This window comes from Parus major, chromosome 10, assembly GCF_001522545.3.
Source record: "Parus major isolate Abel chromosome 10, Parus_major1.1, whole genome shotgun sequence".
In the NCBI taxonomy this organism is placed as follows: Eukaryota; Metazoa; Chordata; class Aves; order Passeriformes; family Paridae; genus Parus; species Parus major.
The window spans coordinates 2,284,332-2,302,387 of NC_031779.1; the positions used below are offsets into that span (position 1 = coordinate 2,284,332).

At 53.0% G+C, this 18,056-nt stretch overlaps 1 protein-coding gene and 1 long non-coding RNA gene across 6 annotated transcripts in view; one reads left to right on the forward strand and one right to left on the reverse strand.

Annotated features, from left to right (window-relative positions):
• The window catches only part of LINGO1 (leucine rich repeat and Ig domain containing 1), a 153,444-nt gene extending 138,336 nt beyond the window's left edge, over positions 1-15,108 (forward strand). For all 4 annotated transcript variants that reach the window (XM_015639131.3, XM_015639132.3, XM_015639133.1 and 1 more), the window contains one exon: positions 12,803-15,108. In XM_015639131.3, coding sequence (XP_015494617.1) covers positions 12,815-14,656 — 1,842 coding nt within the window. In that variant the 5' untranslated portion in view covers positions 12,803-12,814 and the 3' untranslated portion in view covers positions 14,657-15,108. The remainder of the gene's footprint in view (positions 1-12,802) is intronic.
• LOC107209414 overlaps positions 14,736-18,056 on the reverse strand; it is a 46,962-nt gene continuing 43,641 nt past the window's right edge. The window contains exon 3 of one of the 2 annotated variants that reach the window (XR_004498876.1): positions 14,736-14,934. This is a non-coding gene — a long non-coding RNA (uncharacterized LOC107209414). The remainder of the gene's footprint in view (positions 14,935-18,056) is intronic. The other variant, XR_001523597.3, reaches the window with a different exon arrangement.

The window sequence follows — 18,056 nt, forward strand, 5'->3', positions numbered from 1 at the left end:
CACCCAAAGGCAGCTATCCCAGCCTCTGTCCCAGCCCATCCCTATCTCACAGCAGCTATCCCAGCCCATCCCCACTGACAGCTGCCCTAGCCCTTTCCCACCTTACAGCTGCTATCAGCACCTCTCACAGCCCTTCCCCACCTCAACACCAGCTATCCCAGCCAGCATCATTGCCCAAACCTTTCTTCCCCTGCTTCTTCCCTGTCAGTTCCCCTGGTTCCAAGAGCACGCTTTGTCTCTGTCCTGGACCTCTTGCAGAGACAGATGGCCAGAACAGCTGTGCCGGTGCCAGGAGCAGAGGGGCAGCTCCCGCTCCCGGTGCCAAAGCCCCACTCAGCCCTCTGCCCATCCAGCAGAGTGGCTGGGGTGCGGTAGGAGGACACGTCTGGGTTGGCTGTGCCTTCTCACACGCTGCTCCTGGCTCTTTCCTGGATCCCGTTGGCACGGCTGCTGAATGCCATGGAGGAGAGGGGGCCTCTGGAGCTCTCAGATGATGAGCAGGGCCAAGAGGGAAATGTGCCCTTGGCTAAAGCCTCCATGGCTTCCCACAGAGAGTTTTCCCCATAGCACCTGCCCGCTCCTGTGTTCACGCAGCCCCAGCTCTCGCTGGGTCTCGTGGGATGGGCAGGAGGTGACTGGAGGAGACAGTGACTCTGCTTTTACAGCTCCTGGGGAAGAGTCAGGTTTTCCAGGCCTTCTTGTGGACGGATTAATTACTAAACAAATGGCTGTACCACCGTAACAGCGTACTGTGCTGCAGTTATTCTACACCTGTAATGTAATTACTGTGTGATACCTCTAATTACCACTGTTTCCTGGAAGGTTAACAGCATCACTGAAGGACTTCTGTTTTCTTTACTATCCTGCTTCACGTAGCCACAGTAGCACTGCTGAAGTTAGTGCTGCTCCATGTAAGTGACAAGTATAAAATCCTCTAACTTGAGGCTTTAATTCAGGGGTTGATAAATGACTTTATAATAACACCACAATTACAGTGTAATTACAGTTGTTGAATTATAAAACACAACACAACCTGTTGGAGCTTGATGAGGTAAGTTGGATGACCACTGGGTGCTGCTATTTGGTGGGACCCTGTCCTTGGAGGCAGAGCTGGCAATGGGCACATCTCTGTGAACATTCAGGTGGAAAACACAACTCACAGCTTGGTCAGGGTGGGTGTTTGGTCTCTCCAACACAGCCAGTGCACTGAGTCAGCAGCTCTCCTCTGTTCTCTGCTGAACCTCAGGCAGGGCTCATCCTACCATGAGCAGAAATGGCTTTTGGTGGGAAAAAAGCCAGAAGAGCTTTTCAGGTAGCAGGGAAGGCTGGGATGAGAGAGAATAGGGCTCCAAATGCTTAACTCAAATCAAACAATCCAAGAAAAACAAAGGGAGAAAGAAGTGGAAGGCCGTGACCTCAATTTTCTTTTTTGTCAATTTTTTCCACTTTCTTTCTATCCAGGAGAGTAAAAATGGGAGCTTTTGGCAGGGAATGGCTGCAGGGAGAGAGATCTCTCTGCCTCTGCTGTGTCCCAGCACCCTGTGACCGTGCCTGGGGATGTGCCTTACTTACATCCAGTGCTGGTGGCTGTTTGAACCTGTTGCCTGTTGGGCAGTGCCAGGAAATGTGTGATACTGAGGGGGAGAGGGGTGTCTGGAGATGGGGCTTACTTGGGGGACAAACACCAGCCAGAGTCCCCCCTTCCCAGTGCTTCCCCAGCCCCCAGGCACTGTCAGCAGCATGGTGTGGCCTCTGTCCCCTTGTCACCAGGAGAAAGCTGGCTCCTACAGAGGTGGCTGTGTCTGAGCAGCGTTGTCAGTTTGACCCAGGAAACTGAATAAATGCTGGTAAATGTCACCGAGAGTGACATCATCATCTCCCCTTCAGCCCAGGCAGGGCAGGAGGTCACACCAGTCTGGCTCAGGAAGAGGGGACAGCAGGGGGAGTGCCCAGCCTTGAGTAGAGACCCCAGCCATTGTTCTGGGGTGATTGCTGGGTGATTCCCACCTTTCAGGAGCAGCAATCGGGAATGGCCAATGGGACCTCTCTGGGCCTGCGTGGGATGCATGGAGAATACTGGTGCAGCATGGCTGTGTTGGGGGAGCCCTGCCATGAGCCCCACCAGTGGCTCTGTCCTCCCTCTGGCCTCACCAACATCTTGGCCACCATCTCTTGCCCTCCCCAGGCCTGCACCCCATCCAGACAGCATCTCCTGCCTGAATAAGGATCAGGCAGGGCAGCAGCTCAGTGTCCCTGTCACAGTGGCTGGGGAACTTGGCTTCCTTTTGCTCATTCCCATGGTTAAGCACAGAAGTGGTTCTCTTTAACCATCCTGCATGGTTTTTTCCATCATTTTATTCACATCTCTGCAAGCTGGTCAGTGCCTTGGCATCCTGCAATGGACATGTGTACAAGAAGCATTCCTCTCCTGGGCTCCACAGGAGTATCCTCGCAGAGACCAAAAGCTTTCCTCACTGAAGCACTTGTGTCGTTTGTCTCAGGGCTGGGGTCATTGTTTGGAGGTGGGGACAGTCCTTGGGTGAGCTGGAGGGTCCCCACAGGGAGCAGGGACAGAGTGAGGAGGTGCAGAATTGGCCTGTGCCTCCCAGGACATGATTCCTGTGGTCCAGCATTGTCCAAGGGATGCTCAAATGGCAAAATGCCTGTGGTTGCCATCAGAGTGGGCAGAGCTCTGCTCTGGGGGACAGGCTGGCCGTGGTTCTCTGGGGGATGTGCCCCTGAGCACCCAGCCCTGCCCTTGGGGCTGTAAGGTTCCTGATGCACCCTGCCACCCCACACAGCCCTCATTTCCCTGGCAGCCCTTCCCCTCCCCACCCTATATTGCTCTTAGTTGTATCAGTAGGACCCACTATTTTTATTTTTTTTTTGTTATTTCCATTCAGTTTCTTCATCAGAATGCAAAACATTAAATATCACTCTGGTAATTATGGTTAATTTCATAACCTGCACCTTAATTGGATTGGTCTCTGATGGGGAATTCTCGTAGGAGGGAGAAGCAGAAATATTTTGACATGATCTATTCTTTCATCTCTTTGTTTGGATTTGAGATGTCGAGTGTGAAATGGGAAACAACTGATTTAGACCTCAGAGGCAACCTGGGGGTGGTGAGCAAAGCCTGAGTATTCCAGAGGCACTTCTCACCCTCCAGCAGCCAAACCTATCTCTCCCAACCCAAACCCAGCTATTTCCCAGCCCTCCTTTGGATTGGGAATAGTCACAGGGAGCCAGATCCATCTGGTCTACCCAAAACGCGAGTCTGAGGAGCCAGGGAGGCATCACCGTAAGCTCTGGCCTGGTGTCTTGTTCTGCTGGCCACAGCTTTGTGTGCTGTAGCACAGAGCAAGGCACGGCACTCCACAGGCTCCCTGAGAGTCCAAAGACTTCAGGGGTGTGAGACAGACCCACAGGGACACCTCTTTTCTGCTGGGAATTGGGCACACAGCAGTCCATGGACATCCCCAGGGCTGGAGAGAGACACCAGTCTCTTTGTGCCATGGTGGTATCTCAGTGCTGCAGCCCAGGGCAGCCAGTCCTGGGGGAGCCCTGGGGCCCCACCGCTTGTCTGGGGCTGTGCCGTGGGGTGGCAATCCCACCGAGCCGGCATCTCCCTGCCACTTTGGGCCTGAGCTACAGCTTGCTCTGGGAACCGCAGAATTGCGCTGCCATTAGGTGCTGCCATTAAACTGATTTGTGCTCAGCCTGTTTATCCGTTTCAATGGGAAACGGCAGCGAAATGGAAACCCTGGCCTTGCATTTCCGATGCACTGTATTTCCCCATGATTACTTTTGTCCTCACGTACAGTCCAGAGCGCAGGCTCCGTGTCATTATCCACAGTGCTGGGAGAGGAGGAAAGGGCAGAAAGGGTTGCTTTCAGCTCAAGCAAAACGCAGCAAACCCACCCCATAGCTGCCTTCTTTTGAGGGCAATGGGGAGCCACTCCATCCCCATGGTGGATCCCTCTCTTTTTACCATGCCCACGGGCTCAGCATGTCCTGGAAAGGCTGAGGAATGGCACGGCTGAGTCTGCCCCTGTGCTGATGCTGACACCCCTTGTCGTGGGCATTAAAACAACTGCCTTGCACAGCCTCATACCTGCCAAGGATTTCTATCAGCCCAAACCCTGTCCAAACCTCCCTGCCTGCAGGATTTGGGCTGGGAAGGGCTGGCAGCCCCTCACCCGCTCTGCCCGGCTGTGTGGGTTCAGCTGGATGCAGGACAGGCGGGTTCAGCCGTGCCTCGGCGCAGTTTGTTTTTATCTAATCCATTTTATTGTTGAATGAAACAATAACAGCAAATACAGGCCCTGAAGACAAGCCATAAATAATGCAAAAATCAAACAAGTGAGAAAGGGGGAAAGAAAAAGGAATTATACATGTAAAACCAGCCCAGAGAAAACCAGGCTGGGAAGAAGAATCTTCCCTCTGCACTTGCTATTGCTCATGCTTTCTGTGCCTCCCTTTTCTCCATTTCTCTCTGAAAATTCCTGCGGCACCAAATTTGTGATTATGTGAACAAAACTTAATAATAACTGGGAGGGGGGGAGAGAGAGAGATCTGTCTTGCGGGAAGGAGTCGGGAAATGAGGTGGATGGAGTGAACCGGGGCTTCCATCTCTCTCCGTGTCTTGAAGCAGAGCTGTGCTCTGCCCCATGTCCCTGTGGGGTGTGGAGCAAGGACAGATCTCCTGATGCCACTGGTGCTTGTGGGAGCCCTGGCAGCATGGCACACACAGTCCCTTGACCCTTGCCACTTGTCCTACCAGTGGGTGATCCCAGAGCCAGCTCTGCCAGGCTGGGCTGCACTTGGCTTCTCCCAAAGGCTTCTGAGGCCACTTATTTTAGGCAGCAGTATAAAAATATCAGGGCTAGTCCTAAAGCGGGGTAAATCAGCAGGTTTCCCTGAGGTCAGCAAAGCTGACAGCTTTATGTCCTGTGTCCTTTGAAGTTCTCTCGCCGCTATCCCAAAGGTTTCCAGGGGAAAACGCAGTGCTCCAGAGCAGCCCTTGTACTTTTCTTGGTATCCTGTGCTGGTTGTAGGGGGATTCAAGGGATGTGCCCTGGGAACAGAAGTGATGCTGTAAGTACAGTCTAAGCTTAAATTAAATGTAAGGAACGTGACTGATCCCTGGGCCTGCTGTTCCCCAGCCTTTGGGACTTTGATCTGGGGTTTCAACCTTTGAGCAGTGGCAGGGATGCAGTAGGGACTGTCCTGGTTTAGGGCAAATTTGGGAGAAAACCTCCAATGGGCGGCCCCCCCCCCCCGCCCAGGAAGGAAACCCACATGGCCCCTTTCTCCCACCCCCTAACTTGTTCAGAAAGAGATTTCTCTGAGAGAAGTGGAAAAAACCTGTTTATTTAACAGGCACAGCACTACCCAGCACAAGAATGAACAATATCAAATTACAAAACCTCTCACTGCTTTGAAGAGATGACAAATTCAGAGGGTCTCTTTCCTGTGGGTGTTGGCTCTGTTATCAGTCCCTCTGGCGCTGAAAAATGCCGCTGCCCAGGCTGGGCTCCCGGTAGTCCACGGGTGCGAGCTCCCAGTGCTCCCCCGAGTCCCCAGTCCAGAGCAGGTTTGATCTGTTCCAAGGAAAAAGGAAAGAAAACAGTCCAGGAAGATCTCTCTGCTCTGGCTAGCTGGAATGCCAAGGCGATCTGTGTCTTGTCTGTCTGTGCTGTAGTCAAAACCTCGTCCGGGATCAGGGGGGAGCAAGTACAGTCTCTGATAACAGACTCGGTGCTTCTTTTCCACTCACTTTTACTCTCAGAAGAAATTTTAAGAATACAAAACCTGTGTCTGGGCTAGGTGGACAAATGGGGATACAATTTAACATCATAATCAACCCAGGACAGGACACAGTGGTTTGGAGTTGTGGCATTTAGAGGGCGTCACATCCCAAAGCCTCAGCGCTGTCCTGCTGAGGCAGCCTTGGGTAAATGAGGGCAGGAGGCACTGGGGGGACTCCCCCAGCTCTGCCTGTTAGCCCTGGGTTTCTGCTGCTGGAGCTGCTGGAGCCCCAGCCCTTCTCTGGGCACTGAGCAGAGCTCTGGGAGCTGTAGAGCCACGAGTGCCTTTTGGTAGCTGGAGGGGATTGGGTGTTCCCAGGCAGGGAGCAATAGGAGGGAGCAGCTCATCTTTCCCTGTGCCCCCAGGTGTGGTTTGGGGGTGGCCAGGAGCAGTGTCTCAGCCTGGCAGAGCTGTGTCCTCCTCGCTGCTGGGACACTGGCCACAGCACAGGCTGGAGCCCGGCTTTGGGGGAGCAGAAAGCCCCTGTCACCAGCCCAGCCCTCAATTCAAGCTCAGGCAGCAATGCCATCTGCTCCTGGCTGGGAGGGGAGGCACTCTGGCAGTGGGGTGACTTTGTTCCAGCCGCTTTTATGCCACGTCAGGTGCTGTCCTGCCCTGCACACAGGGTCCAGCTCAGGCTCTGTGCAGCTGGGCTCTGGCTGATTCAGCAGCACTGGGGCCATGTGCTGAGCCATGCAGGGCCACCCCGGCAGCACCGGAGCCTGTCTGGGCTGTGCCCATCCTCCAGCCCCAGCACTGTCACCCTAGGCAGGGCTCTTGGAGCAGTTCAAGGGAGCTCAGAAGGCATTTGGGCCACGGGCGCACTGCAGGGGACGCCTTCACAATGTCACTGTGACCCTGGCGGCTCTCCCAGCAGACACACTCCTTGGACTTTCTTTCACCTCTTCAGGGCAAGTGCCTTTCCATTGCCCTGAGAGGAGCCTGGGGTTTTTCCATCCCCCTTTTCAAGCTACAGACAGGCAGGAAGAACCATCTAGGGAGACCCTCATGCTACACTGGAGTCTCCTGTACCCAGTGCTCACTTATCAGAGTGCAAGGTGAGCTGGGTGCCTTCAGTGAGCACTTAAAACATCCTGGTGAGCCAGCCCATATCCACAGAGACAGTAATCCCAAGGAAATTTTTGCCAAAATAAAGGAAGAAGGAGAATCCCCATTAAAATGGTGCATGTCCTTCCCAGCGCCCACAAGCCTCCAGCCATCTCTTCCTGATCCAGCCCTCGAAGTCTCCAACCAAAACCTTCAGGAGCTATTCCCTTGGCAAGCACAGCTCCCCTGCTTTTTGGCTGTAACAGGTAATAAGAAAACGAGCATTCTCCTGGCTCACCTGACCTGGGAAGCGCTGAACCAGCAGTTCAGGCAGTGGCTGTGGCAGCAGTGACTGGTCCATGTCCTGGCCACCTCTGCCCATGAGTGGGGGAGCATGGCTGGCCCTAAGCCCCAGCTCCACTCTGCACTACACCCTCACCCCCCTTATTTATCTTGTGCTGGCTCAGGGCTTTACACCCCCTGACATCCTCAGCTGCCTTTGCAATTACTTATTGATCCCTTGTCAGGATGTTTTCTCTGCTGATGGGGCACTGAGGCATGTGCAGCCAAAGAGAGAAAAGATGCTCGAAATGAAGGAGCAAAGGTATGAGGAGCGTGAGGAGCTCTTGCACAGATGTGATCGCAGCAAGAAACAGCTTCAGCAAAAACTGCTCTGAGCTTCAGCATCCTGAAGAGACAACCAGGATCTCCTTCCCATTGTCCTACTCCAATAACCTGCCTGAAAACCACTCTCCAGGTTGGCTTGGAGCCACTGCTGGATGTCCCTCCACTGTACATAGCTGTCCCTGCATGGGGTCAGGTTTAAACTAGTAGACAGCTGGGCCAAAGTCTCCCCTTAACAGCATTCTAGCCCCTCAGCCCATGTTAGAGCTCTTCTCCCCTGGGCATCTCCCTCGTTTTTCTGCTCTTCTTGCACGCTGGCTTGGTGCTTTCCTCATTGACTGTGGTGCTGGTGACACCACATTTTGGGTGGCACCGCCTGTTTCCATGAGGAAATGCCTTTGCAGGGCACTCCCATGGGCCAGCCGGCTGAAATGTGGTGCCAGCTGGGCGGTGTCAGTGCCGGAAGGGGATTTGCATCTTCAATGCTTCTTCATGCTCTTTTACAGCTTCAGAGCAGCTGCCAGAGCAGATCAGGTTGCATCACACCTATTCCAGGCTCCCACCTCGGAGCTGCTGAAAGCAGATACTCCAGGAGGCTGAGCAAGAGCTCCCAGCTGGAGCTGTTCCTTCCTGTGGGAAGGGGAGCAGTGACCCTGGCAGCTGCTGGATGGTAGGGCTGGGGGTGGGCACTCCTCTGGCTGACCTGCCTTGGCTCACTGCCTTGTGTAACTTGCTCGTGTGTCTCCACCATTCTGAGGGGTCCTTCTCATCTTCTGCCAGTTTCTCCCCCGTTTTTTCACCCTCCTGTGCTGCTCCTGGATGATTTGGGGCCAGGCCAGGACACAGGACACCCCTCTAACCCTTTGTAAGCAGCCCATCCATTAATGAAGGCCCAGAGGAGTGTGGTGGCAGGTCTCCATTGCCCAGGCCAGTGCTGTGCCACCCTGTCTGTGCCCACCAGCAAGCTTTGGCAGCACTCAGGGATCACTTTATGCTCTCCCTCTTTGATTTCTTCTTTCCCATGTGAAGAACAGTGATTCCAGAAGGGAAAGCACTTCCTCTGCCTGATGCTGCCACCCATTGCTGCCCATCCTTGAGGAGGAGGGAGAAGGGCAGTTAGTGCCAATGCCTCCACTCTGGGCCTGGGTGGGAAAAGAGGAGGAGGAGGGAGCAGATAGGGTAGAGAGGAGGGAGAGACAAAGCAAAAGGGCCCACAAATGCACACTGGACACAGGGGAAATGATGAGAGGAGGAAATGGACACAAATATGTTTGGCAAATTAAAGCTGCTCCCTTTGTTTTTGCTGCTTTGCAGATGGCAGAAACAGCGAAGAGCCTGGGGTCTGGATAAGAAACTCCTCTAGGAGCAGGAAAGGTTGTTAAATATTTATTTGTAAACCTGGAGTCTTTGTCTCTAAAACGTAGTCAAGTTCAATAAAATTTGATTTAGCTGGAGCAGCTTAGAGGAGACAGGAGCATGGACACGGGGAGCTGTGTCTTGTTGGCTTCATATGAAACCATCAGGGCAGAGATGGGGTGAGCCCATGGCTGAACTCACCCCTACAAGGCAACTCAGTGAGGATGTCCAGCACTGCTGAGTCCAGCTCACTCCTGTGCCCAGCTGGGAGCACCAGGTTGGCTCCTGCAGGGACAGGGTGGGGATACTGAGCCCCCAGAGCACTGTGCCCCCCCGTCCTTGCTGGGATATGGCTTGCTTTGTCATAAATTGCCTGTTGTTGCTCAGTGCTCTCAGAAGCATCTGGTTCAAGGGTGAACATCTCCCGCCCTGTAATTTATGGCTGCCAGGTGGGCTTAGAGCTGACTCAGGGGTTTTTGCCTCTTGCTTGCTCGCTCGCTCGCTCATCAGCACATCAGATCACTCCCTGCTCTGTGGGGTGGGGAGCAGGGGACAGCCCAGGGACAGCAGTGACAGTAGTGGGCATTGCCAGGCAGCTGCCCACCCCTTGGGGCATCCTCAGGAGCACACACAGGGGCAGAGCCTGGGCTCCCTTTTGGATCATCACCCAAGTTTGGCTTTCCTGGGGCTGTTCCTCCCACCCCAGGGCAGCCTGTGCCTGTCACACTGGAGCAAACCCCACGCACATCAGCGCTTCAATCTGGCCCCAGGCTGCATTTCCAGGCACAGGCCCAGAATGGCATCTTTCCTCCCAGCACTGAGCCCAGGCAGAGACACTGGGCAGGTCCTGCTGTATTTAGCAGCAAAGCAGCGCTCCGGTGCATCCATCTGCGCCTCTTGGGCCGAGGCCGGGACCTTCCCGCGGGAAGGGACTGTACTGCGGAGCCCTCAGCCCTGGGCAGCAGGTGGTGAGGACAGGGGTCAGTGGCTGCCATGGCTCTGAGCATGAGTTTTGCTTTGGCTTGCACTGGGTTTGCTTGTCGCCTAAAGGCAGCGAGTCTGGCAGCTGCTGCTTTTTTTGTCAATTCTTTTTTTTGTGATTGAGGAAGGAGAAGCATGCTCATGCCAAGGGCTGCGGCTCTCACGGGCTGGGCTATGCATCACAGCCATGGCCCAATCCTCTGCTCCTGCCTGGCAGCTCCTGCTGGGCCATGGCCAGCACTCTGGAGGGGGCCTTGGGCACGATTCAGGGTCTTCCTCAGAGTAGATCCAGGATGGCTTTGTGGAAAGCCCTTCCTGCAGGTAGCAGTCGTGCAGGGCTGTGCATGCATTGCTGGCCCACAGCTCACAAAGAAATTACAGTTTGAGTCGTTTTTAGAAGGGCATCTCTTAATATCCATATCACCTTGAGGCACAACTATTTCTCTCCGAATCAGGCAGAGGTAAATGGGACCTAGAAGTGATTTAAAGCTCATCTTAGCTCAGAATTTTCCAGCTTATTTATTGTCTTTCTCCCAAAGCTCTTCTGTGACTCTGGCTATTAAGATTACGGATGTTTTTGTCAGGGATTGTATTTATCATGGATTTAAATTTATCTGAGAACTAATAACATGTGAGGTGTGTCTAGACTTCAATTCTAGGTTGTGCTCATCAGCAACGCCACACAGATTCTGCTTCATTCATCTATTGCCTCTTTGCCGATACTTTACTCATTGATTCCACACAGTTGTGGCTCCATTGAGGCTGCAGTGGGGATGACAGCACTGGCCCAAAGGTGTTGGAGGTGCAATCCTGCTGGTGGAGAGGCAGGATTGAGCCTGGGGGAAGTTGGTCTGCAGGATTCAGCTCTGCCCCCTCCCCGTGCCCAGCAGGGACCAGAACAGAGCAGCACATGCAGGCAGAGTGGAGCTTTTGGCCCAGCACACAAACACGGCTGGTGCCTGGCACTCTTAATGAGCTGAGTGTTTTCAGTCCTGCTATAATTAAGCCCCTCAGACTGTATTTTGTTTTGCATGCAGTGTTTTGCTGTCTTTGATGGCTTTCTCAGCACGGCTGTGAGGAGCACAGGAATTGGTTTCTGAGAAAAAAGGCTGTAGGCGAGCCAGCACTCAGTAACAAGCATGTGGTGGGAGAGCAGTGCCCAAGGGGCTCCTGGCCATGGGGAGGGGTGGCATAGGCACCCACTGGCAGCCCAGCCCCAGTCAGGGCTGCAGCATGAGCCTGGGGAACAAATCTGTATGCAACCTGAGCCATGCCAACCCCGGGGCCATCCTGGCTCCAGAGCACAGGCCCCAGTCCCAACCCCACTCCAGCAGCATGGCAGTGGCAGCAGCAGCAGCAGCATCACTTGTATCTGTACTGCTGCCCAGCACCAGGGAGGTGATGACATGGGAGATGATGGATTGTAAATACCCAGCAAATGGCTCTTGGCAGTCTGGCCGGGGCCCAGGCACTCCCACTGGAAATGTTTCCACTGGACTGGGACATGCTGGCCCAGGACCAGCAGGAGGGAGCTCAGCATCACTGCAAGAGGAGCTCCATCCCTGCACCCCTTCAGTTTGAGTGATGTGTTCAGTGTGATCCCCACTGAGCAGCCCCACTGCAGAGGGAGCAGGGAAAGGGGGAGTGGAAGAGGACAGTGAAATGGGAGGAAACCACAGAGGGTTCCTGTGGGAACACTCCAGGCCCTCACAGCCCGTCAATGGATGTGCCAAGGCTGGTGGTTTCCAAGATGGTGCTGGTGGACATTTTTATGGCCAGTCCATCATCTCCCATCCTTGTATCTTACAAAGAAATTTTGAATAATTTTTTGGGAACAAAAGTGATCCTTGGGTTGTATATCTGTATGAAATGATGAATATGAGCAGAAGCAATGGGTAGGAATGTGCAGAACGTGTACCAGCCCCATAAATAGTGCTAGAGCAGGGAAAGTAATGGACAGGATATACAGTGATGGATACAAACAGAGCCAATGGAAGTAATGGATTGGGTGTGTTCAGCAATAGCCATAAATAGCATTAGTGGGAGCAGTGCAGAGAGTAACATAACAATAGATATAAACACGGGCTGGAGTAGCCGGAGATCTAATTTGCAATATTGATATGATTTGATTCCTCATAACAGCCTGAACAAGGAAATAAATGCAACAAAGGCAGTGTGACAGGGAGCATCCGCTTCTGCTGGGCTGGGCTGGCTCTGGGCTGGGGCACAAGCCAGACCATGAGCCCCCCCAGGGAGGCCTCCCAGCCCTCCCCAGGGACATCAGCAGGAGGCTGGGTCTCTCCCAGCTGACTCCAGGCAGCCCCTTCATTATCCCAGAGCCCCCCTGGACCTGACTTGAGGATACAGCTTGTTCTGTAGGCAGTGTCTGCCCAGTTGCTTTTTCTGGGGGGAAGATGGTTTGGTTCTGCCCTTGCAGGCTGGCATGGTGGGAGGCAAGGAACTGGCCCTGGGGACAGACTGTGAGCATCTGGGGCATGGAGGTGCACAGAGGGAGGGAGCTGGCTCCTACTGAGCTGTCAGTATTGCTCACCCCAAGCGGGGTTCCCCCAGATGCTCCATCCTGTGATAAGCTCCTCTGTTTGCAAAGCAGCCTTTATATTCAGGCTCCATCTACAAGGAACAGAATAATTTCAAGAGCTTAAAATAGGATGTAGATAGATGTGTTTCGTATTAAATTATTTTTTTAAGAAGCAGAGGAAGCTGTCTGACACAGATTCCTCAAGGTCTTCCACTCAAAAGTCTGTGCACGTTCAATCATCAAGTGGAAAGTCAGGGAGTGGGGAGGAGAGAGGGTCTTGAAGCCAAAGGGCTGGATTTCAGCTGGAAAATGAGACCTGCTGTGCATCAGTGGTTGCCCTTTGCCTTACCATCACCTCTGCCAGGACACCAAACCTTTTGCCTTGGCCATGCCTGTTGTTTGCTCACGTGCCCTTTGCTCTCTTTCTCCCGCTGTTACCTGCAGGTGAGAGATAGGATGGTAGCTGGGGAGGCGAGTATGCGCAGCCCAATCCTGGCCTGCTGGCAGCCAATTCTCCTCCTGATGCTGGGATCCATCCTGTCCGGCTCTGCCACAGGCTGCCCGCCACGCTGTGAGTGCTCTGCCCAGGAGCGCGCCGTCCTGTGCCACCGCAAGCGTTTCATGATCGTGCCAGAAGGGATCCCTACCGAGACCAGGCTGCTGGACTTGGGCAAGAACCGCATCAAGACGCTCAACCAGGATGAATTTGCCAACTACCCTCACCTGGAGGAGCTGGAGCTAAATGAGAACATTATCAGTGCCATTGAACCTGGGGCTTTCAACAACCTCTTCAACCTCAGGACGCTGGGGCTCAGGAGTAACAGACTCAAGCTGATCCCTTTGGGGGTGTTTACTGGACTCAGCAACCTTACCAAGCTAGACATTAGTGAGAACAAAATTGTGATCCTCTTAGATTACATGTTCCAGGACCTGTACAACCTGAAGTCTTTGGAGGTGGGGGACAATGACCTTGTCTACATCTCCCACCGGGCCTTCAGTGGCCTCAACAGCCTGGAGCAGCTGACCCTGGAGAAATGCAACCTGACCTCCATCCCCACGGAGGCCCTGTCTCACCTTCACGGCTTGATCGTGCTGCGGCTGCGCCACCTGAACATCAACACCATCCGGGATTACTCATTCAAGAGGCTGTACCGGCTCAAGGTCCTTGAGATCTCACACTGGCCCTACCTGGATACTATGACATCCAACTGCCTCTATGGGTTGAACCTGACCTCTTTGTCCATCACCCACTGCAATCTGACATCCATCCCGTATGTGTCAGTGAGGCACTTGGTTTACCTCCGGTTCCTGAACCTGTCCTACAATCCCATTGTCACCATCGAGGGCTCAATGCTTCATGACCTGCTCAGGCTCCAGGAGATCCAGCTGGTGGGAGGGCAGCTCACCACGGTCGAGCCCTTTGCCTTCCGCGGCCTCAATTACCTGCGCATCCTGAACGTGTCAGGGAACCTGCTGACCACCCTGGAGGAGTCAGCTTTCCACTCGGTGGGCAACCTGGAGACGCTCATCCTCGACAACAACCCCTTAGCCTGCGACTGTCGGCTGCTCTGGGTTTTCCGGCGGCGATGGAGGTTGAACTTCAACAAGCAGCAGCCCACCTGCTCCACTCCCGAGTTTGTCCAGGGCAAGGAGTTCAAGGACTTCCCTGACGTCCTCCTGCCCAACTACTTCACCTGCCGCCGAGCACGAATACGGGACCGCAAACCTCAGCAGATCTTTGTGGATGAAGGCCACACGGTGCATTTTGTCTGCCGGGCAGATGGGGACCCGCCACCCACCATCATGTGGCTGTCTCCCCGGAAGCACCTCATCTCTACCAAAACCAACGGGCGGCTCACTGTCTTCCCTGACGGCACGCTGGAGGTGCGCTACGCCCAGATCCAGGACAATGGCACCTACCTATGCATCGCCAGCAACGCGGGTGGCAACGACACCATGCTGGCCCACCTGCACGTGCGCAGCTACTCCCCAGACTGGCCCCACCAGCCCAACAAGACCTTCGCGTTCATCTCCAACCAGCCCAACGAGAGCGATGCCAACAGCACGCGCGCCACCGTGCCTTTCCCCTTTGACATCAAGACTCTCATCATCGCCACCACCATGGGCTTCATCTCCTTCCTGGGCGTCGTGCTCTTCTGTCTGGTGCTCCTCTTCCTGTGGAGCCGTGGGAAAGGCAACACCAAGCACAATATTGAAATCGAGTATGTGCCACGGAAGTCTGACGCGGGCATCAGCTCTGCTGACGCGCCGCGCAAGTTCAATATGAAAATGATTTAACCAGGCAACAATTTGCAAATAATAATGGTGGTGTTTTGTTTTTTTTTAAAAAAAAGAACAAATGAACAAATAAAAAATAATTAACAAACATTGCTACAAACATACCGACCTCTCTCCTTCCACCGTGCCCTCTGCCCCTGTCCAAACCCACTGCGCCTGCACTGTCACCACCTCCTCCTCCTCTTCTTCTTTATACCAGGAAAACATTCAGCCGATGTCTTCAGGACTCCTGTGTTTGTAAGGACTTTGTCTGATGGACTCTGGTGTCAGATATAACTCTGAGAGGGGAAAAACAACGGGGGGGGCGGGGGTGGGAAAAAGAAAGAAAAAAGAAATAAAATCAATAAAAAAGTTACAAACTTTCTTCTGTAACTTTGATTTCAATAATTATGGATTTTTATGAAAACTTGAAATAATAAAAAAACCCTATTTCCTATAGATAGTTGGAATGCAAAATCTTGACTTCTTGATCTATCCAGTTCTATACCTGGCAAGCGCTTGCTTTCTTGCCTCAGAGGCATTTCCCAGATGCCTTGCCAAGAGCAGCATCAGGCCAGGGCAAGTCTCCAGCTGACACCAAAGGTACCTCCTGCAGTGGAGGAGTCTGACTATTTTTCCTGGTTTTATAGTCAGCTCCCCTGCCGATCCCCAAAGCCTGTGGAGCAGGGCCGTGACACTGATGTCCATAAGCTGTATGGAGCAAGGCTGTGCTTTCCTGCCCTCTGTGTGGGAGGAGGATGCAGAGCCCCTGGGCAGGGCTGGGAGATGATCTCTGCCAGCCTTTGCAGCAGTACCAGGGTGTCTCCTCTCCTACAGGGGACAAGCTGGCCCCTGTGCTCTGCACAGCTGTCCCCATGGGCAGGGATGTGACACATCCATTGGCGGCACCCTCTTGGGGTGCTAGAGCAGCTCCAGCACTGCTCCCCACCTGCCAGGACCTCTGATCACTGGCAGCTAGAGTCTCAAGCACTCTCAGGCACATCCAAGGGAATTCAGCTTGCAGGCTCACAGGAGACCTTGTCTGAAAATGGAATTCCATAGGTCTATAAATACAGGCACAGGCTGTGACACACTGTCTGCTCTTGCCTAGCACCAGTTTGCCCATCACCATGGGGTCTGGTCACAGCAACATCCTGCCTTTGCTCAGTGCTCTGGGACTTGGATCAGGTCCAGAAGGTCTGTTTTCCCTTACAGAACCATGGAATGGGTAGGGTTGAAAGAGACCTTAAGGACCATCTCATCTCCACAAGAAAAGGAGAGAAATGGGGGTTAAATTTGCCATGAGGCTTCCAGGGTTGGAAGCACAAAACATCCCTGCAAATGGTGTCAATATGGGCACTAAAGGTTTTATAACCCTTACTGAATCAGCAGGTGCTTCCCAACCCACCCAGCTGCCACCAAGAGGGTGGCACCACACTGACACTCCCCCCTTGCCCACCCAGCCTCAGTGACACCTCTGAGACAGATGAGCCCAGATTTATTTGCATTCTTGATTTGTAAGGCACCTAAAGAGTCTCTAGGGATCAAAATCACTACAAGATGGTAAAATGTAAGTGCCAGGAACCTGGAGCCCCAAGAGGGGAAAGAATGGATTTGCTTTTCTTTCAGCAGTGTGCCAACCTAGAAGAACCAACCTGAAGCATCTGTGCTGTAGGGAGGGGGAGTTTTTGCTGATTGCAGCTTTCTGTTCATCTTCAAACAAAACATCTTATGTTTCTTCCTCCACAGCAAGTTTCAGAAGCTTTGATTTGTTCTTTCCTCATCTCTGGCACATCTTTCCTTTTTAACTTTGAAACCAATGCATTTTTTAAAAGCCTTTGGCTTTTGTTTTGCTTTTTGAAAGAGTCAAAGCAAAATGCTCTTGAGCTTCCCCTCCCACCAGTGTTTAACCAATATTTCCAGTGAGCTAAACACAATACTGCCAACAGCAACACACAAACCTAGGGGTGAAGCTGGAGGCAGGCTCCAGAGACTGCAGATCCTGCTCCAGGGGCTCAGAGCACCACTCCCCTGAGACAGGCACGGATGCACAGGGGCCTCAGCCCTTGGAGGATGATGCTAAGCCAAGTGGAGTCAAGCAAGAAAGAACTTTAGGCACAGGAGGCTGAGGCTGGTTGCCAGGAGTGACACAAACTCAACCTGTGGCTCAGCAGAGAGGTGATGAGGGGGGGCTCCATGACCTTGGACAGCTACAGGCACTGGCAATCCAAAAGAGCTTCTTAATTGGCTCCAGTTATCCCTTTTAATGCTGTAAAGAAGAGTTAATTCAACACACAGAGATTTTAAAATACTAAGAACCAAGTCCAGTGAGGAATTTGCAACACATTACAGAGCCCCAGCAATCAAAGTGGGGGGACCAAGTCTTTCACTGTCAAAAAAAGGTTAAAAATAAAAAAAAATAAGCGCAAATTATTTCTTTTCCATAGAACATCTCAGGAATTTTCCCAGCCTGGCCCTGTCACGTAGCGTCACACCTGTCCCCAGCCCCACAGCCTCTGCTGCCCAAAACCCTCTTGGGGAAGGCCACAGTGCTGCCCTAAATCCCAAGCTGCAGCTCAAATCTCTCATTAGTGAATGTGCCCAATGCTCTCTGGCACTGCTGCCTTCCACACACTTTGTTACCCACACTGATTTTTTAATCTTCAATGCTTTGTGAACTGGATAATTTATTTTTTTTTCAGTCACCGTGTGAGTGAAGCAGATGGATGGAGCAGAAGAAAAGCATCTCAGAGTGGCCAGCAACTAAGCTCAGCCATTTTCATAGCTGGTAAAAATGAGGAAAAAAAACAAATCCAAAGAATAGACTCTTTCTCTCCTTTGCTGAGATTTACAGTGTGTTTCTATTGCAGTTTAATCAGGGGTGAGAAAGCAGAGGCTGGGTTCCAGCACTTCTCTTCAGGGAACCGTGGCCCATGTGTCAGAGCCAGACAGCAGTTTCCACTTGTTTCTTTTGAATCACAATAAATACAAAGCACTTTATAAAACAGTTTAAAAGAGGTAGCAAAAAAACCAGGGAGTTGTGCTTAGAGCACAAATGTGCCTTACCTCCTCTGCTTCCTAGACTGGGAGTCCCATGGGGATCTCCATGACAGGCAGCGTGACGGGGCACAGAAGGGAGGAGGATGAGTAGTTAAACAGCACTTCCAGCCCGGGAACATCACCTACCCCAGGCCCTTCCCCCACCACCAGCTCCATGTATTCCCCTACTGCCAGGGCCCATGGCTGACCCTCCCCATCAATGCCTGTTCCCACTCAGCTCCTCTCCATGGATCACCAGAGGAACGCAGAGCATGTAGCAGGGCAAGGGTGACCAGAGAAGAGGGGGTCAGGCTGGCCCTTCACCTTCCTGTGCTGTAGTCCCCCAGCTCTGCCTGCAGCTCCTCTGTTCTCCCTGCAGCCC